General features: G+C 35.2%; 1 protein-coding gene across 22 annotated transcripts in view; it reads left to right on the top strand.

Moving 5' to 3' along the window:
* DLG1 (discs large MAGUK scaffold protein 1) overlaps positions 1-22,179 on the top strand; it is a 267,402-nt gene that overhangs the window by 142,192 nt on the left and 103,031 nt on the right. For all 22 annotated transcript variants that reach the window (XM_020887873.2, XM_020887881.2, XM_020887878.2 and 19 more), the window contains 3 exons: positions 4,903-4,956; positions 17,724-17,774; positions 20,532-20,656. In XM_020887873.2, coding sequence (XP_020743532.1) covers positions 4,903-4,956; positions 17,724-17,774; positions 20,532-20,656 — 230 coding nt within the window. The remainder of the gene's footprint in view (positions 1-4,902; positions 4,957-17,723; positions 17,775-20,531; positions 20,657-22,179) is intronic.

Here is a 22,179-nt window from a genome sequence, read left to right as displayed (position 1 = left end):
GGAATGTTTTACCCATTATTTCTTCAGATATTCTCTCTTCCCCCTTGATCTCTCTCTTCTTGAACTCCCGCAGTATGTTTGTTGGTCTGCTTAATGATGGCCCACAAGTCTCTTTAGACTCTGGTTACTTTTCTTCAGTTTTTCTGTTCTCAGACTTAATAATTTATATCATCCTATCTTCAGGTTTCCTAATTCTTCTGCCTGCTCACATTTGCTTTAGTGAATTTTTCATTTCAGTTACTTTACTTTTCAGCTTCAGAATTTCCTTTTGGTTTCTCCTTAGGTTTTCTGTCTTTATTGCTTTCTCCATTTTGTTCATACATTATTTTCTTAACTTTGTGCACCTTGTCTTTTAGTTCTTTGGATATCTTTACAGTGGTTGCTTTAAATCATTTGTCTAATAGATATGCCACCAGCTCTTTTTGAGAGACGGTTTCTTTTTTCTTCACTCTCCCTCCTTTGAATGGAACATATGTTCCTATTTCTTTGCATGCCTTTTGATTTTTTTTGTTCGAAATTGGACATTTGAATCTTATGATTTTTCTGGAAATCAGATTCTCCCCTTTTCTAAAGTTTGCTGGTTTGTTTTTGGTTTTTTGATTGCTGTATGCTATCTTTGGGCTAAAAATCAGCCTATGAGATAACCTTAAAATCTTCTCTGATTCTTTCTATGCCTGCACCTTCCCCAGGCATGCATAGTGACTTTGTGCTTTCCCTCATATATGTGGTTGTTTTTGAATATTTTAATCTTCAGTGTCTGATTCTTGAAAGGGGAAAAAGAGACAAATGAAATTATGGGAGGAGACACTTGCCCTTTAAATCTCCTAGGAGTCACTTCAGCCAGAGGGGGAGGGATTTACATTACTTGGGAGAGGCTCAGCAATAATGGCCACTGCCTCTTTGAAACTTCCGTAATCAGAGGTAGCAATCAGAACACAGATTCCCTGTATTTGAAGAACAGGGTCCCTTTTGGCTGCCCACTCCCTCCCTACTTTGCCCTGGCTTGTGTGGGCTTTGTGCCAGCTGCTCTAGGAACAAATTACGAAGGATGGGAGTTGGGTAGCTTCAACACTGCTAAGAATTGAAATTGACTGGATTAACTAACCACAGTTTGACATCTGGTAACTTCTGGAAGTTGCAAGCCCTCAATAGACTACAGAAGTCCAAAATACTTATGTCACACTGGCAATTGCATTTTGCCAGTACAGTCGTCATCTAGGTGGAGAAGCAAATTTGTGGGACTTTTTATTCTGTCATCATTCCAGAATTCATCATATTTGTTTTTATAGTCAGTTTAACTTATAGTAGTCACTAATGTGTTAGCATTTAACTTTCAATGCTGTGTGTGCCAAATTAGAATCCAAGATGTACTACTCTCTGGAGTTTATGAGTTCTTTATTGGAGAAATACTTGTTTATAATTTAGTAGGGGAGAAAGAGACCGACATTAAACCAATAATATAATGAAACTTCGATAAATGCTAAGGAGGAGAAATACAGTATACAGCACAAAAGCATTTTCTAAACTAATTTTGGCCTGTTTTTAAATAACTGAATCTTAGAATTATTTTTAACACAAGATTTTTAAGATGTAATATTGTTCTCTGAAATTGGATTAGGATGCTGCAGTATGTTAACAGCAGCAGACCTATAAGGCCCTTTATAATGAAATAACATTCTAAAAGTTGGATGATCAAAACTATGTTTCTTAAGTCTTATTATTAATTCTTGGGTCATATTCTTTAGGGTTTGGTTAGTTTCTGTTTCTGGTATATCCTGCCCTTTTCCTATCACCCACCCCCACATTTCTAAGTGAATCATAGGATTTCATTATTGTCTAAGTTGAGACATACACAATGGTATATACTATTAGTAAGTATAATGGATTAGCAACAGGTTTCTGTGGTTTACAACACAGTTTTTTGTTTTGTTTTTAATATTACTTTACTGAGTTGTCACACAGTCCTTTTGGTTAAAGGCATGTCTCTTTATAGATGGAAGAAATAAGTTTCAATAATTAGTACTTGTGATTTACCTGTATATTCAAAGTCATTGAATGGTAGAGGGAGGTAGAGAGAGATCTAGAATCATGCTTTTTGATGTGTCATTTAAGGTTATTTAAATAACCTTATTTAAATAACTAGTCAACAAGTAACTTTCACATAGATTATCCTCAAGTCTTGTTGCTGTTACTTGGTTTCCTCCCTAAGTAAAGCTGGTAATTCCATGTTATCTGTTCTGCTATCTCCCATCCTAGTTATAGATACCAAGGTCTTAAACTAGCCAAATTTGCTACTGTATTTTTTGTTTTAGTGCTCTTTATTTCAGCTATCTGAAAGTAGCAAATTCCATGGCCAAATTTTTCTGTATCTCTTCTATCTAAAGTACTTGTTCTGGCTTTGGTGTTAAGGTATTGTGTTTTTCTGAGTTGTATATTGTACCCTCCAAGCCCATTGGGCTATCTCATTCCCACCACCTCCAAGTTTGAGAGGGATGGATTACTACTTTGTCAGATACCATTTCTGTATTCTATAAGAATTTAGAAATCCTCAAGTTAGTAAGTAAGAGTATAAGGTATTTTAAGGTAAATGTTTTAATTCTCTTCCTGCTAACACAGTCTTAAATATTTTTAACATTTTGTTGGCTGAACTTGAGGCCATCAGATCATACCTCTTGAGCTGCATGTACATAGGCTCTTGATTTAGACTACATTTTGTGATAGGTCTTTTCAAGTTGCTTAATCTGACATTAGTTTTGAATGAAATTCTTTTAATCCTCAATTTGAGTTTCTGTTCAGTTTCAAGTCTATGCTTTCCCTTCAGGTGTGGTCATTCACTCAGATTATTTCTAAGATACATCTACAAATAAACTGATTGTATATATATTAATTATCTAATCATATTCATTAAACCAAAATTATAAATTATTTTTACTAGTCTGTATTCTTTTTTCAGAACTGAACTTTAAAATTGAAATTAGTTTTATTATGTGAATGCTAATATCTTAATAACATCTTTAACCCATAGTATTTTTTACAACTGCCTTCATTATTAACCTCTTACAATTGAGTACTTGACTGAATATAATTGTTTTGTTGTAGTTTATGAAAAAAATTCAAAACTGTTCAAATAGAAAGGAAGTAGTACAGTGAACTCCCATGTATACTTACCACCCAACTACAGCAGTCCTCAATTCATGCACTTATATGATCCATAACCCCTCCTTCTCCTAATCTCTCGTTGTCATTCTTCTATCTTGAAGAAAATTTAACACTTTATATAATTTATATGTATTTCAATACCAGATTTTTATGTAACTAGAATCAAAAGGTAACATATACAGTGATGGTGAGTTGGTGATCATCAGCAGCTAGGGTTGTGATAATTTTGGTATAAGTTAGACTTTTGTGAAAGCCAACTTTTTCCACTATATTTTTGGTAATAAACGAGCAGAGGAAGCCAGATGGTTTTCTTACCATAACTTTTAAAGATTATAGCTTCTTTTGTAAGTTTAAATAGCCTTATTCTTTCTTGCCTTCCTCTGTAATTGCTTAAGCAAAGTAAGGTGAAGTTGTACTATTAATTTTTTAATTTAAAAATATCAATTTGAGATCCCAGTAGTCATTGGGAAATGAATAATTCCTAATGTTCATAAAATTTCAAATGTCTTTCACAAATAGTATTTTTAGCAATCTCACAAGTAGTTTGATTAGGTTTGATTCTCATTGTATCATTGGAAAATAGACTATTATCGTTAAAGATAGGGCTGTACATAAAGTAGCTAGTATTATGTTTGTATTTAATACAGTATTGCCTACTCATTTTGTTTGTTTTTTTTCAGGATTTTTTATTGTTTCAGATGTACAGCAGAGTGATCTAGTTATGTGTATATATATCTTCTTCGGATTATTTTCCATTATAGATTATTTTAATACACTGAATATAGTTCCCTGTGCTTTACTGTAATCCTTGTCCCCACTCATTTTTAACTTGCTGCTTCATGTAGCTTAGATGCATACAGTACAATTATTTATGCAAGCATATTTCTTAAAATTTATTTAAAGGATAGTCATCTTTTTGATTCTCTGAAAATGTCATTTGACTTGGTAATTATATATTTTTAAATATACAAAAGAAAGAATTTTAAGAGGAGTCACATCAGTTTTCTAGTATGTTCCAGTCTGGTTTTCATTTGGTGGTAATTGCATTTTATTTTTAAAATCTTGTTCCACCTTCATAACAAACCCTTTCCAGCTTAAGCAGAAAACCAAGCTTTTTTCATCCCAAACTTAATTATATCTATGTTACTCTGCTTGTGTTTCTGGGAGTGGTTGACCCTTAATTGTTCTGTCCGTGGTCTAGAATAACAGATGAAAAGCAGTAATTGCAGTTGATAACAATTGAGGGCTTTTACATTGAATGTGTTTTCAGTATTCTAATTAAAGTTTATGATGGATTTCTTTGTATGGCTCCTTTCCCCCAGTGTTTAAACACAGTTCAGTATGAGACAATTTTTTTTCTGGGTGATGAAATGGAATCTTCAGGAGATCCTTGAGACTAGAAAAGAAGTGATTGCCAAGAAATTTGGGATGAGTTTTTTGTTATATTAGAAAATATTTTTGAATGTTTTTGAGGAGAATGGTGAACTTCACAAATCTTAACAAAATTGTGTCTGTTGTAGCGGAAATAATCATCCATTTCTCAAATGTAATAGCTACCTATGTATCTAATTCTTTCCACTGGTGCTCGAAACTGGGAACATTGTTTAACATATGAAAACTTCATATAAAATTATAATTTAAGAAATAGTAAATCTTTCATATGCTTCTAATATTTGTGACCATTAATATGTAATGTGCCAATTTTCCTGTTAAGCCTAATACTTTTACAATTCTTTCTTTAAGGCAAATCCTCCTCCAGTACTGGTTAACACAGACAGCTTGGAAACATCAACTTATGTAAGTTCCATTCATCACCATATATAATTCTGTTTTTCCTGTTCAGGTTTTGATACAGACATAAAAATCACAGCATTATTTTCTCTAATACATTGTATTTACAATGCTCTGTCATTGAGCTGTAATTGATAAAGTAAATGAAACATACTATCCTTTTTTGTTTTTTGTTTTTTCCATGCTCTTACAAAGCAGAAATGTTGAAATAAATTTCATTTTTAAATTAAAATGAATAGCTTTCACTACGGGCTCTGTCTCACCAGTGGTCATTTACACAATGCCATATAATCAGAGAGTCATTTTTGAAGTCTAATTGAGTGACTGTGTTTTTAGTGACCAGGTTTATATGTGTTCACAGTTATAACTCTGTAACTTTAAGTTAATTGCTCCTTTTCTCTAAACTTCTTTTGTTAAAAAGTCTTCTTTCTCCTAAAGATAAGTAGCCAGAACAGCAGAATCTTAACATTTTTCGCCCCACCTAAAGTATCTTTGGAGATGTTTAAGTAGAAGTTATACCTGTGCATTTTTAAAAAATCAAATGGTGCATAATTTAATACATTATAAAAATCTTTTTTCTCTCATTTTTGAGCTGTAGTTGATTTTCATCTGTACTTTTAAACATTTTATTTGGCTTTATATTCTGTGTATATTTATATGGGTATAGCAAATTTGGGGAGATTTTTGAAAACTTTAAATAATAATACTTAATACAAACCAAAAGTACTCTTCAATCAGTGTCACCTTTCACACTGATATTGAATACTTAAGAAGAATTTTGTTTGTACTTTTGTCAATATTTTCTTCTTCACATTTTATCCCTTGTTCATTTGTTAAATTATGTTTTGCTTAAGGGAGAGATATTAAATATTTTTATTTTAAAACCCTTCGAACTGGAAGGTTACTATGTAAGAACTAACAGAAAACTCGATCAACAAAGAAAATAAATACACATGCATTTTAGAGATGTCAACAAATTAAAAGCAGGATTAACATACAGACAGCAAACTTATTTTTTATCACACATTATTCAAAAAATAATTTTCCTGCTAAGCAGAATATATTGGAAGTCTCTAAACCCATTCACTACCCATGTTGAGAAATTCTACTCACAAGGCTCAGCACCTTGTACCTATGGCTAAGATTTATTTATATGTAGTAAGTCAGGATCCATAGTCAGATTATAAGGCTGTTTGTCTAGAAGAATACATCTTTAGATTTCCTTGTACAATCTTCCTCCCAAGAGGAAGAGCACTGTTTTCACTTAGCAGTGAAAATGTAGCAACAAGTATTCAGTTTTTCTGCCTAGGGAAGCCCACTATTTGGGCTTCACCACAGTTATTTACTGGTGGTTGTTCACATAGACACCCTCTATCCTGTACATAACAAACTTCCAAACTCGCAGAAGGAAAACAGGTGTTCAGCTTAAAGTTCATTGTCTCTGCAAAGTCTTGCCAAGAGTAAACAGCCCTTTCAGTTAGGGAATGGTGAGAACGCTCCCAAAATCAATTTCTCAAATGCCTAATACTCTTCTAGCCAAAGCAGCCTTGGGCCTGATATAGTAACCCTTTTCTCTACATAAGGCAATAAGATAAATTCCATTTTCTTAAGATTTTGTTTCAGAGTTGTTCTACTTTATCATAATTGAAGAACACTGTAAAACATTTAGTAATATTCTTTGTGGCTAATTAGTTTAATTCTGAAATTTAAACTATGTTTTAGAATGGCTTTTAAACTTACTTGTTATTTCTTTGTTGAGTTCTGGTTATTAAATACTAGCTATGAGTTGATGAATAAAAATAAAACTTGCAGCTGTTGCATTATATATCACATTCCCCCCCCCTCCCCCCCCGGCTGTTGTCACATTGCTTCCTAAAATTAAGTAGTTAATTGAACAGGTAATGCATATACATTGTATAAAATTCAATATGTACCAAGGTATATCCAATGAAAAGAGAAGAAAAGTGAAGAAAAAATCTTTCTTCACCCCTACTCCTAGTCTTCTTGTTCCTCTTAGTTAAAATGTTAATGTGTGTGTGTGTGTGTATAGGATATATATTAAAAGAATATGTGTATATATATCCTTTTATAAATATTTTGTACATCACTAAGGATATATGTGTTTTCAAACTTTTCTCATACAAAAATCAATGCCCCACTGATAATTTTTGTATAGATGTTTTGTGTATATATGCAATTATATAATCTGAATATATTTGTATACATAGATTGCTCAAAGGGTGTGTCAACTTTTAGATTTGATCATTATTGCCAAATTATACTTTCTAGCATTATGATTCAACAAAAATTATTATTGTTTTTCCCCCATACTGTCACTAGCATGGTGTGTTAATAAATTTTTTGATCCTTTGTTAGCATGTTTGTTATCGTAAAGTATATTAACTCATTGTTTCAACTTGAATTTATATCTCAATTCTTTTTCAGCTTTTTCACCTTAAAATTTTTTTATGTTGTGACATTGACATACCACAAAATCTACCCTTTTAAAGTGTACAATTCAGTGATTTTAGTTTATTCACAGCATTGTGCCATCACTGCCATTTTCAAATTTCATAACATTTTTATCTCCTTGTAAGGAAACCCTATACCCGTTAACAGTCACTCCCCATTTTGCCCTTACCTGAGCCCCTTACAATCACTAATCTACTTTCTGTCACTATGGCTTTGTCTTTTCTGGACTATTCATATAAATAGAATCATACATGTACACCTGAAACCAACACAACTTTGTAAATCAACTGTACTGCAATAAAATTTTTTTAAAAAGGAATCATACAGTAAATGTTTTTTTGTGTCTGGCTTTCACTAGGCGTAGTATTATGAAGTTTCATCTGTGTTGTAGCATGTGTTAGAACTTCATTCATTTTTATGGTCGAATTATTTTTCATTATATGTATGTACTGCTACTGCTAAGTCACTTCAGTCATGTCCGACTCTGTGCGACCCCATCCCTGGGATTCTCCAGGCAAGAACACTGGAGTGGGTTGCCATTTCCTTCTCCAATGCATAAAAGTGAAAAGTGAAAGTGAAGTCGCTCAGTCATGTCTGACTTTTCGCGACCCCATGGACTGCAGCCTACCAGGCTCCTCCGTCCATGGGATTTTCCAGGCAAGAGTGCTGGAGTGGGATGCCATTGCCTTCTCTGTATGTATGTACTACATTTTGTTTATTCATCCTTCTCTTGATGGGCTTTTGGGTCATTTCCACCTTTTGGCTATTGTGAATAGTGCTGTGGTAAACATTGGCATGGGCATCCCCAGTGGATGAGAGGTAAAGAATCCACCCAGAATCCACCTGCCAATGCAAGAGATGCGGGTTCAATCCGTGGCTTGGGAAGATCCCTTGGAGAGAGAAATGGCAACCCACTCTAGTATTCTTCACTGGGAAATCCCGTGAACAGAGGAGCCTGGTGGGCTCAGTCCATGGGGTCACAGATAGTTGGACTTAGTGACTAAACAACAGCCACAGACATTGCATACAGTATCTGGGAATTATTGTCATTTTATTAGTATTATGTCTGTTAGTCCTTGAACATATTGTCTATCCATTCATTTACATCTTCAATTTTGTTAACAGCGTTTTAAATTTTCAGTGTGTTTGTCTTACACTTTTTAAATTAATTCCTAAGTATTTTATTCTTAATGATATTGTAAATGAAATTGTTTTCTTAATTTTATGTATGGATTTTTCATTGCTAGTGTTTAGGAATATAATGGATTTGGGGGTATTGATCTATCCTGCAGTGTTAAAACTGAACTCATAAATTAGTTGTTTTTCATTCTTACTGTAGATTCCTTTGGATTTTCTACATAAGGTCATGTAATATACAAATATATTCATTTCTTTTCAATAAAGATGCGTTTTATTTATTTTTCTTACCTAATTGCCATGGCTGAAACCTCCATTAAAATGTTTCATAGAAATTGCAAGAGCAAGCAGTCTTATTTTGTTCATGATCCTTGGGTGAAAGCTTTCACTCTTGTACAATTAAGGATGATGTATTAAACCCAATGTTAAGTTTTAATTGATACTATAAGTTCATTGGCATTGGGTTTGATTCTCTCTCTGAAATCCTATTCTTTTCCTAAATACTAAAATACTAAGCAAAAATTCTAGAGGTCTTCCTGGTTCTGGTAATGAGCAGAAATGAAGAAATTTGTGGAAATAATTCCTAACTATTCCTTTGTATTTTCCGTAAAACGTAAAGATTAGGAAAATTCATTTAATTTTACCTTGGTAGCTTTCTTACACAGGGCTTCCCTGGTGGTTCAGATGGTAAATAAGAATCCGCAGATGCGGGTTTTATCCCTGGATCAGGAAGATCCCCTGAAGAATGGAATGGCTAACCATTCCAGTATTCTTTTTTTCCCTAATTGATAGATAATTGCTTTACAGTATTGTGTTGGTTTCTGCCATACATCAGCATAAATCCTTTCTTGGTATACACATGTCCCCTCCCTCTTGAACCTCCCTCCCACCTGCCACACCTCTAAGTTGTCACAGAGTACCTGTTTGAGCTCCCTGCATTATACAGCAAATTCCCACTGGCTGTCTCTTTTGCATATGATAATATATGTTTTTCCATGCTACTCTCTCCATTCATCCCACCCACCCTCTCTTTTGCCTGCCCTGGGTCCACCTGTCTGTTCTCTATGTCTGTGTCTCCATTGCTGCCCTGAAAATAGGTTCATCAGTACCATCTTCCTAGATTTCATATATACATGTATTAATATATGATATTTGTCTTTCTCTTTCTTTCTTACTTCACTCTGTATAATAGGCTCTAGGTTTATCCACCTCATTAGAACTGACTCAAATGTGGTGTTTTTGTGGCTGAGTGATATTCCTTTTTGCATTACCCCCCCACCCCAAGAAAAAGAAATGCAAAAGGGCAAAATGGTTGGTTGAGGAGGCCTTACAAGTAGATGAGAAAAGAAGAGAAGAGAAAAGCAAAGGAGAAAAGGAAAGATATGCCTATCTGAATGCAGAGTTCCAAAGAATACCAAGCAAAGATTTTAAAAAGCCTTCCTAAGTGAACAGTGCCAACAAAGATCCATCTAGTCAAAGCTGTGGTTTTTCCAGTAGTCATGTATGGATATGAGAGTTGGACTATAAAGAAAGCTGAGCACCAAAGAATTGATGCTTTTGAACTGTGGTGGTGTTGAAGACTCTTTAGGGTCCCTTGGACAGCAAGGAGATCGAACCAGTCCATCCTAAAGGAAATCAGTCTTGAATATTCATTGGAAGGACTGATGCTGAAGCTGAAACTCCAGTACTTTGGCTACCTGATGCAAAGAACTGACTCAATTGAAAAGACCTTGATGCTGGAAAAGATGGAGGGCAGGAGGAGAAAGGGATGACAGAGGATGAGATGATTGGATGGCATCACTGACTCAGTATACATGAGTTTGAGTAAATTTCGGGAGTTGATGATAGACAGGGAGGCCTGGCATGCTGCAGTCTATGGGGTTGCAAGAGTTGGACACGACTGAGTGACTGAACTGAACTGAACAATGCAAAGAAATAGAGGAAAATAATAGAATGGGAAAGACTAGAGATCTCATCAAGAAAATCAGAGATACCAAGGGAACATTTCATGCAAAGATGGGCACAATAAAGGACAGAAATAGAATGGATCTAATGGAAGCGGAATATATTAAGAACAGGTGGCAAGAATATCTAGAAGTACTACGCAAAAAAGATCTTAGTGACCCAGATAACCATGATGGTGTAATCACTCACCTAGAGCCAAACATCCTGGAGTGTGATGTCAGGTGGGCCTTAGGAAGCATCACTATGAACAAAGCTAGTGGAGGTGATGAAATTCCAGTTGAGCTATTTCAAATCCTAAAAGATGATGCTGTGAAAGTGCTGCACTCAATATGCCAGCCAATTTGGAAAACTCAGCAGTGGCCACAGCACTGGAAAAAGTCAGTTTTCATTCCAATCCCAAAGAAAGGCAATGCCAAAGAATGCTCAAGCTACCGAACAGTTGCACTCACCTCACATGCTAGCAAAGTAATGCTCAAAATTCTCCATGCTGGCTTCAACAGTATGTTAATAGTGAACTTCCAGATGTTCAAGCTGAATTTAGAAAAGGCAGAGGAACCAGAGATCAAATTGCCAGCCTCCATTGGATCATCGAAAAAGCAAGAGAATTCCAGCAAAACATCTACTTTTGCTTCATTGACTATGCTAAAGCCTTTGACTGTGTGGATCACAGCAAATTGTAGAAAATTCTTAAAAGAGATGGGAATACCAGACCACCTGACCTGCTTCCTGAGAAAGCTGTATGCAGGTAAGAAGCAACAGTTAGAACTGTATATGAAACAACAGACTGGTTTCAAATTGGGAAAGGAGTACATCAAGGCTTTATATTGTCACCTTGCTTATTTAACTTATGTGCAGAGTACATCATGCGAAATGCCAGGCTGGATGAAGCACAAGCTGGAATCAAGATTACCAGGAGAAATGTCAATAACCTCAGATATGCAGAAGACACCACCTTTATGGCAGAAAGTTAAGAGGAACTGAAGAGCCTTGATGAAGGTGAAAGAGGAGTGTGAAAAACTTGGCTACAACTCAACATTTAAAAAACTAAGTTCATGGCATCTGGTTTCATCGCTTCTTGGCAAATAGATGGGGAAACAATGGAAACACTGACAGGCTATTATTTTCCTGGGCTCCAAAATCACTGCAGATGGTGATAGCAGCCATGAAATTAAAAGACACTTGCTCCTTGGAAGAAAAGTTATGGCAGTTCTAGACAGCATATTAAAAAGCAGAGACATCGCTTTGCCAACAAAGGTCCCTATAGTCAGAACTAGGTTCGTCTAGTCAAGGCTGTGGTTTTTCCAGTGGTCATGTATGGATGTGAGAGTTGCACTATAAAGAAAGCTGAGTGCAGAAAACTGGTGCTTTTGAACTGTGGTGTTGGAGAAGACTCTTGAGAGAGTCCCTTGGACTCAGGGAGATCCAACCAGTCCATCCTAAAGGAGATCAGTCCTGGGTGTTCACTGGAAGGACTGATGTTGAAGCTGAAACTCTAATGCTTTGGCCTCCTGATGTAAAGAGCTGACTCATTTGAAAAGACCCTGATGCTGGGAAAGATTGAGGGCAGGAGGAGTAGGGATGATAGAGGATGAGATGGTTGGATGGCATCACTGACAGAGTGGACATGGGTTTGGGTGGACTCTGGGAGTTGGTGATGGACAGGGAGGCCTGGCATGCTGTGGTTCATGGGGTCACAAAGAGTCGGACACGACTGAGTAACTGAACTGAACTGAATGGTTTTTCCAGTAGTCATGTATGGATTTGAGAGTTGGGCCATAAAGAAGTTTGAGTGCCAAAGAATTAATGCTTTTGAACTATGGTGTTGGAGAAGACTCTTGCGAACCCCTTGGATTGCAAGGTGATCAAACCAGTCCATCCTGAAGGAAATCGGTAATGAATATTCATTGGAAGAACTGATGCTGAAACTCCAATACTTTGGCCACCTAATGTGAAGAGCCAACTCATTGGAGAAGACCCTGTTGCTGGGAAAGATTGCAAGCAGGAGGAGAAGGCGACGACAGAGAATGAGATGGTTGGATGGCATCACCAACTCAATGGACATGATTTTGAGCAAGCTCTGGGAGATGGTGAAGGACAGGGAAGCCTGGTAGGCTGCAGTCCGTGGGGTTCAAAGAGTCGGATATGACCTAGTGACTGGACCACACCAATAAATATTCCATTGTATGTATGTATCACAACTTCTTTATTCATTCATCTGTCAATGTATATCTGGGTTGCTTCCATGTCCTAGCTGTTGTAAATAATGCTGCAGTGAACACTGGGGTACATGTGTCTTTTTCAATTGTGTTTTTTCAGGGTATTTGCCCAGGGGTGGGATTGTTGGGTCATATAGTAGTTTTATTCCTAGATATTTAAGGAATCTCCATACTGTCCTCTATAGACTGTATCAATTTACATTCCCACTAGCAATGCAAGAGGGTTCCCTTTTCTCCACATCCTTTGCAGAATTTATTGTTTAAAGAATTTTTGATGGTGGCCCACTAGCAATGCAAGAGGGTCCCCTCTTCTCCACATCCTTTGCAGAATTTATTGTTTAAAGAATTTTTGATGGTGGTCATTCTGACTGGTGTGAGGATATATCATTTCATTGTAGTTTTGATTTGCATTTCTCTAATAATGAGTGATGTTGAGCCTCTTCTCATGTGTCTGTCTGTATGTCTTCTTTGAAGAAAGGTCTGTTTAGGTCTTCTGGCTGCTTTTTGATTGGGTTGTTTTTCTGGTTTTGAGATACATGAGCTATTTGTATATTTTGGAGGTAAATCGTTTGTTAATTCTGTTTCAGTTTTGCGTGTGTGTTTATGTTTCTTGTTTTTGTTGTTATTTGTCAGATCTTGTATTTACCATTTGTCTTGGGTTCATCTTTTGTTTCTTGTTTTGATTTTTGTTTTTGTATGTTTTAATCCCCTTTAACAAACAGCTAGTGGAATCTCAGTTCTTTGGCCACTCCAATATTCCTGCCTAGAGAATTCCTTGGACAGAGGAGCCTGGCTGGCTATAGTCCATGGGGTTGCAAAGAAAGCTTCAGTTTTTCTGTACATTTAACTGCTAACTATATTATTTTAAAGTTGACCTAAATGGCTGTTCATTATTTAGGAAAAATTCATGAGTAAATTCTTTCAGGGTTAATATTTTCTATTTAGTAATGTTGATTTTTCATTAGGAAGAACATTTTCTTCTTCCTAGTACATTTTTATTTTTAGATTCTTACCTTATGATGGTATAGACTTTTGAGGAGTTTAATTGCCTAAGAATATGGGAGACCTGGGTTCGACCCCTGGGTTGAGAAGATCCCCCAGAGAAAGGAAAGGCTACCCACTCCAATATTCTGCCCTGGAGAATTCCATGGACTGTATAGTCTATGGGGTTGCCAAGAGTCAGATGCAGCTGAGCAGCTTCCACAATCACAATCACACAGTGAGTCGTATGAATGTTGATAGGCAAAATCTTGAATTTTAATGTATTACTCTATAGTTTGAAAGGTATTACTGAAATGAACCTTAAATGACAGAGAAGTCTTATATTAGACTTCTTTGTATCTTTATTTGGAGAGTCTTAATATATATTATGTATTAGGATCTGTCTGTCCTGTTTGGATATATTAGTGCAAGCTGTTTAGAAAATTTTAATCTTTAGGAATAAGGGGCCAAGGACATCTGTATTCTTTATGGCATTTCATCTATAATTGAAGCAAATTACATTTTTCTAAAAAGCTAAAAACAACTTAAATATTAAACAGTGAATGGTATTCAAATATACTAGCAGAAAGCAGTTGAAAATATGAGTTATTAACTCTTTCAGTGAAATATGAAATACCTAGCAGTCAGCTTGAAGCCACATATGTGGTCTTCCTGGTGGCTCAGACAGTAGATAAACTATCTGCAATGTCGGTTTCATCCCTGGGTCAGGACGAATATCCACTGGAGAAGGAAATGGCAACCCACTCCAGTATCCTTGCCTGGAGAATTCCACAGACAGAGAAGACTGGTGGTCTGCAGTCCATGCGGCCACAGAGAGTCAGACACAACTGAGTGAGTAACACACACACAGAGCAATCAGCTTAACAGGAAATGTATATAGTTTGTTGTAAGAAAGCTGTGATGGTATAGAGGAATACTTAAGTACAGAGCAGTTTTTGTTGCAGAACAGAAAGATAAAGTAGAGATCATTGTTTTTTCCAGATAAATCTGTAAATTTGGTATAGTGCCAATCACAGCACCAAAAAAGAGAATGTGTATTTGAAGTCGGGGGAGGAGAGAGGAAAGGGGGAAGGAGGAGAGATAAAAAGAGAATATGTGCATGTATTTTGAAGGGATATAGTTAGATTTAATGATTCACTTAGAGCTACATTTTCCAAAATTGCAAGCCACTAGCCACATGTTGGTATTTAAATTTATATTGATTAAAATTCAACGATATTTATGGTTTTTCTGCTGGCAATAGTCACATTACAAGCACTCAGTAGTCACTTGTGGTTAAGTAACTCCTATATTGGACAAAACAGATTATATTACACTTATATCATCACAGAGACTTCTTTTGGACAGTTTGATATAGAAAAGTTAAAAACTCAGAAACAACCAAGTAAAAATTAAGAGCAATTTGGAGCGATTTCTCCACAGATAATAAAATATATTATAAAACAGCATTTAATTAAAAGTGTAGTTCTTGTCCCAAATCATATTGAAAAGTGGAAGTCTCTCAGTCGTGTCCGACTCGACTCTTTGCAACCCCATGGACTATACAGTCCATGGAATTCTCCAGGCCAGAATACTGGAGTGGGTAACGAACCATTCCCTTCTCCAGGGGATCTTCCCAATCCAAGGATCAAACCCAGGTCTCCCATGTAGCAGGTGGATTCTTTACCAGCTGAGCCACTAGGGAAGCCCCAAGTTATATTAGATGAGTGGAATACAGCTCACCTTTGATTATGTTATATAATCTGATTTTTTCCTAGTCAAGTTGGTTATGGATAAGTTGTTCTTAGTTGTGACTTTATGAAATTTTTTCCACTAGTATTAAGATTTTTTATAATTAGGAATTTACTATCTATTCTTAAGTGTCTTTAGAATTTTTGCCTTTTATCCAAATTATTTCAATAACTTCTTTTCCAATTTACTTTTCTCTAATTTCTCTCCATTTGTGTTCCACACTGCCATGGTTCTTTTTCTGGAAAACATTTAAACCTACTTGATGCTCCAAAATTTCCAAGAATATTTTTCATTCATCAGGAAAACATTCAAGATGTTTCACAATCAGGCCCCAATTCACTTCTCCAGCTTTCACCTTCATCTTTAATATAGAATCCCATTTTGTTACTAGGACTAAATTCTAAACCTAGAAAGTACTAGCAATGACAGTTCTCATGAAGTATTCTAAATCTGTGCTTTTCTATCTTTGAGGATGAAAAAAAACTCAAGTATTTTGTCAGTAGTATATTATTTTGTATAAAGATTGATTTAATTTTATTTTATTTCTCCTCTAATTTTATTTCTTGTTTCCCTCTCACCTCGTCCTATTGAGAGTGATAAACCCTTTAGCCAAGCATATTTTTCCTGTTGAAAGCCACATTTTATAAAGATAGTATGAAAAGAAAACTAATCACCCATTTTGTAGTTTTCCTGGAAACCATATTGCTTTTGAAAATACTACACCGTCAGTTTTTTGTTATTTTACACTAATGAAATGGTAATATGTGGTTTTGATAATGTATTCTTGGCATTTAGAAGCCCAGGTTGAATGTGTTTAATGATGTTATTAAATTGTCTACTGAATTGAACCTGAATTAGGGGTTGCTTTCTTATAGTATGGTAAAGAAAACAAAGTGGCTTACATAGATTTCATTCTTCTGTTGTTTCATTATTCTATTGCTGTATAACAAGCCACTGTGAAACATAGTGGCTAAAAAAATCATTATTTCTCATGATTTTCTGGATTAATTGGATAGTTCTGCTTTACATGATCTTGGCTGGGACATGGGAAAAGACTGGAAGACCCAAAACAACCTCATCCACCATGGCTGACAGTCAATGCCAATTGCTGGGTAGAAGTGCAGCTGGGGCTTTTGGCTAAAGGTCTTTGATGCTCCTTCAGTTGAGTCACCTTGTAGGGTCTTTGAGCTCCCTCACATTACAGCTTCTGAATTCTAAGAAAGTGTATTAAAACAAGGCGTACACTACGAGGCATCACATGACCTAGCTTCCAAAACCGCAGAGCATTATTTGTGCCACACTCTTTTTAGCAGAAGCCATCTAGAACCTGCCTAGATCCAAGGGAAAGGGAAATAGACAACATCTCTTGATGGTAGGGTGGTTTAATCATATTGCAGAAGAGCCCTTAGGATGCAAGATGGGAGGCATCTAGAGATTCAGTTTATCACAATCTATATTTGACTTAAGAGATTACTTTGCTCAGTTTCATATCACCAGAAAGATTATAGAGGTGAGAACTTGAAGGATATGTAAAGGACAGAGCAAATCGTTTAAGTTTAATGGTATATAAGGCTCATGAAGAGGGGAGATACATGTTAGGAATGAAGTTGAGCCATGATTTGGGTCAGTTCATACAGAGCCTTGTATGAGAGTTTCAGAGAAGTTTGGACGAAGTATGTTATACATGGGTTCCATAAAGATCCATCTGTGTAAAACACATTAGAATGATTTGAGCAGTGAAGAATAGTAATCTAAGAGATGGCTAGATTACATTTGCTGTAGAGATTAATAACAGAAGAGATTAACCAGAAGAGATTAACAACAACTTGAACTAAAGTAATAGAAATGAAAATGAAGAGGTGATGGTTTTCTCAAAAAACTGAAGTATTTAAGTCAGTAAGAATTGGTAGCTAATTAGATGTGTGAATTAAAGCAAAGAAGAGGGTCAAGAGTTCAATAAGTATTAAAAGCTGAGTGTACCCTTCTGTATTTGTGACAATCTGTGGCTCTGTGACAATCTTGGAAGGGTGGGATGGGGATGGAGGTGGGAGGGAGGTTCAGGAGAGAGGGAACATGGGTCTACCTATGGCTGATTCTTGTTGATGCATGACAGAAAAACTCAAAATTCTGTAAAGCAGTTATCCTTCAATTTTTTTTTTTTTCAAAAGTGGGGAAAAAAGAAATTATACAAAAATTGTCTTGTCATTTTAAATTTTAAACTCTAAATTTCTGTGCTACTTTTTTCCCTAGGTTAATGGCACTGATGCAGATTATGAATATGAAGAAATCACACTTGAAAGGGTAAGAGCCTATTCATTATCTTAAGTTTTTTATGAAAAGAAATCTGTTTCTTTAAAGAACTCTTTAAATATACTGCCCTTTCATATAGAATCTAAGGAAGATCATCTTTCAAAAGCAGAACCATGTAATAATATTAGTTTCTTTAATAAGTCCATATATCATAAAATTAGCTGTGGTATTTTCAGAACATGTTGCTTTTCTTTAAGAACTTTTTTAAAAAATAAACTTTTATTTAAAATTTTTAGATTTGTAGAAAGTAGTACAGAGAGTTTCCATTTACCCTAGACTCAGTTTCACCTAATTATTAACATCTTATATTACTAAAATACATTTGTTTCAACCAGTGAAGTAACACTGATACATTATTATCAACTAAAGTTTATACTTTATTTGAGTTTCCTTACTTTTTGTTTTTCTTCTCCAGAATCCTATCTGGAATACCATATTACATTTAGTTATTATGTCTCCTTGTGCTCCTCTAGACTGACAATATCTCAGATTTTCTCAGTTTTTAATTTTATTATTTATAGTTTTCATATAATGAAGTATTATTTATTTTAAATGAGTATTTTGTCTCTTGAGCTAGTAACTTGATCATTGTATCAGTTTTGTTTCCTAGCAAAATAATAACCATAGATTTACTGGAAAAGACCTTACTGAAAACTACTTACTATGCATTCCCCTAGTCAAAAAATAACTTACGGGCAATTCAGTTGTAGGGAGATAAAGGAAATGTGGGTTCAATCCCTGGGTTGGGAAGATCCCCTGGAGAAGGGAATGGCAGCCCACTCCAGTATTCTTGCCTGGAGAATCCCATGGACGGAGTAGTGTGGTGGGCTACAGTCCATGGGGTCAAAAAGAGACACGACTAAGCTCATGCACACACACTCACAATTCAGATGTGTGAATTTTCTTGATATATCTTCCCCTTAAGAATATCTGCATTCAATTGATGCTATATTTTAGCAGTACCACCTTGTTTGACCATCATTTTTTGGAAAATGAGGCGCTATACATAAGTGACTTTTCTAAGTAACTGAATGTCTGTATATTTAAAGTTCCTAAAGGATTAGATTTATGTTTGTAGCCAGATAAGCTGAGTGAAAATAGACCTCAGAGGATCTTTTACATGTGTAATAGATTTTTACTGCCTGTTTGCCTGAATTGGGGCCATCTGTTCAAGTGGGGTAGCTGACTGGGTCTTACAGGTAAACAATATTAATGTATTTGCACATTTTAATGTGTCATTTTGTTGGGTTTTTCCCCAGCTTTATTGAGATTTCTTGACATAATCCTAACTTTTTACCTCATTCATGTTTTCATTTTTTCCTAGTACCTTTTAAATTCTTTTAGTCAGAACTGTACATGTATTTTTCACTGATTAAAGGACTTGAGTACCAGGAATTAGGGAGATACTGTTAAAGTGTACAGACTTGCAACTAGATGATAATAAGTTCCAGACTTCTTATATGCACAGCATAGTGAATATAGTCAACAATACTGTATTATATACTTCAGAATTTGAAGAGACTAGTTCTTAAATGTTCTCACCATAAAAAATAATGGCAATTATGTGACCTCATAGAGGTGTTAGCTAAATAAAGCTAGTACATAAAGTGGTAATCTAAATAAAGTAAGCTAAATTGGTAATCATATTGTTCTATATAAATGTATCAAATCAACATGTTGTACACCTTAAACCTACACAAAATTATTTGTAATTATAGCTTGATTTTTTAAAGCAAATAAAAAAGAATAGCTGAGTATCTTGGTGTCACCATACAACCTATTGATACTATTTACTGTTGCTTTAGTAACTCTTAAAGAGCTAAGACTGGAAAAATTTTTTTATTAAAATAGAATTTTAGGACTATCATAGTTGAGTGAAATTTTAAGGTATTTTATACAGTTTAGTAATATATCCAGATATACCCACTTATTTGAGCTCACTGAAAACCAAAGTTAAATCATTCTTGAAAAAATAAATGTCTAATACCTTTGAGATCAGTTTTTCTTTTTGTACCAGTAGAGAACCCGTCCTTCAAAGAAAATATTATTCAAAAATCAGTACATAAAATGAGCAAGAAATAGTGCTGCTTTGGTAAAATTAACTTTGCTGTCAAGAAAGCTTACCAATGTTAAATTCTCCAGTTAGACTTTCAGTATTTAAAAAATGCCTTTTGCTAGTCAGGTAGGTTTCTTGGTTAAACACCTCAAGGATGATGGCAGTGTTACTTAGCTGATACAATTTGGTAATTTTAAAATAAGATGATGGCAAAGTTAGCAGAAGCAAAGCCCCACCAAGTACCCCCTTCTTAAAAGGCTGAAATAGTATATCAATATTACCTATGTGGAAGTAACAGCAGCACAAGGATCACTTAAGTGTTTTCCTCTTGGGATCAATTTGCCTTACCAAACATGAGCTAGATGCAGTCTAAAAGAAAGAGACCTAATAGTGACACCTCTCCAAGGATGAACTATACATACTTTTAAAGACAGAATTATAGACCAAACTCTGAAAGTACTCAGTACATCTTCAGCCTCACCTATTCAGCAGTAATATCTCTGAATTCATAGAGAAAACAATAGCTTTCGTTATATTTTTTAATTTAAAAATCATCATATTCCCTATATGTATATACATATATATGCCTTTATATGTGTGTTGCCTATGTTGGTACAGTTTCTAGGTCCTATAGTGACAGGAACCTATCAATGATTTTTTTTCAATGTCAATTTTTCCCCCTCTATTCCCAGGGAAATTCAGGGCTTGGTTTCAGCATTGCAGGAGGTACAGACAACCCACACATTGGAGATGACTCAAGTATTTTCATTACTAAAATTATTGCAGGGGGAGCAGCTGCCCAAGATGGAAGATTGCGGTATGTTTTGTACTTGATGTTGTGATACCAAATCCTCTTTGTATCTTTTTCTTGAGAGAAAATAAACAGTGAATAAATACAAATAAGAAACATTATCATAATAACTAACATAAGGTAGATGCTCAAATATCAAATGAGTGAATGAGATAATTGTGCTTTAAGCATTGTTTTTTGTTTAGGAATTCAATTTTATCTTAGAAATTAAACATTTTGAATAATACATTTGATTAATGATTTAAATATTTCTGAGCAAATGTGTAGAAATTGTAGATTTCCCATTGTATTTTCTGGGTGGGGAATATGTATAAACTTACTTAAGGTTTAGGAAATCATATATTGATATATCCTGAGTTTTTATCTCATACCTGGTGGCTCAGGTGGTAAAGAATTTGCCTGCAGTGTAGGAGACCCAGGTGTGATCCCTGGGTTGGGAAGATTCCCTCAAGAAGGGAATGGATATGCACTACAATATTCTTGTCTGGAGAATCCCTTGGACAGACGAGCCTGGGGGGCTATAGTCCATGGGGTCACAAAGAGTTGGACAAGACTGAGCGAATCACACACAGACACATGCACCACAAAGAGAAAAGATTAATGCAGACTTTAAATAAATTAACCTATTTTATAAATTGAATAACTATAAGTAACTGGTCTTTTGTTTAATGTTCCATTGCAGAAGATATCCTTAGTATCTTGTTAAACAAAGATCTTTGGCATCTTTGTTGTTTCTTTAGACACCATCTTAGATCATAGATTGTGGCACTTTTCCTGTTGCCTTGTTTGTTGTTTTTTACACATGGTGACAGTTTTCTAAAAGTTTTAGAACTAAAGATTTTATATGGTCTGTGAGAAACAGTATTTTATTTTAAGGCTATTGGTGCCTTATGCAGCTCTTCAGTTTCTAAACTTCTCACTGGATATGACAAGTGGTATATTAATGAAGTTAGATATAAAATTAATAATTTGAACATTCATATAAATGGAGGCATTTACTTCCTGATTTTGTTATTTGCCTTTTATTTGTCCTTCTTGTATGAAAATTAATATGTTCCATTTGTTTCACTGGAGAACTGACCTGTAGTACTAAATGTAAGGTATCACTGTCTTTGCATATAGAATTTCTTTTCTCTAAACTTAATTTGATATATTACAGAAGTTTAGCATGATCGCTTGAAATGTTTTAATTGTATTTTGTTCCCCTTCCCTGCCCAATTTGAGATGACCATCTTTTTGTTTTCTACATGAATACCATCCAGTTGAAACTAAGGTCATTTTATTTATTTATTTATTTATTTGGAGTATAATTGCTTCACAATGTTGTGTTAGTTTCTGCTGAATAACAAAGTAAATCAGCTATATGTGTACATATATCCCCGCCCTCCTTGAGCCTCCATCCCGCCACTCTAGGTCATCACATAGTACCAAGCTGAGCTCCCTGCGCTAAGCAGCTGCTTCCCACTAGCTACCTGTTTTACATATGGTAGTGTGTTTATGTCAGTGCTACTGTCAGTTCATCTCACCCT

The sequence above is a fragment of the Odocoileus virginianus genome, chromosome 4, assembly GCF_023699985.2.
Source record: "Odocoileus virginianus isolate 20LAN1187 ecotype Illinois chromosome 4, Ovbor_1.2, whole genome shotgun sequence".
NCBI classification, from domain to species: domain Eukaryota; kingdom Metazoa; phylum Chordata; class Mammalia; order Artiodactyla; family Cervidae; genus Odocoileus; species Odocoileus virginianus.
Note: the sequence above shows the minus strand (reverse complement) of the source record. Positions and strands in the feature narration are given on the sequence as shown.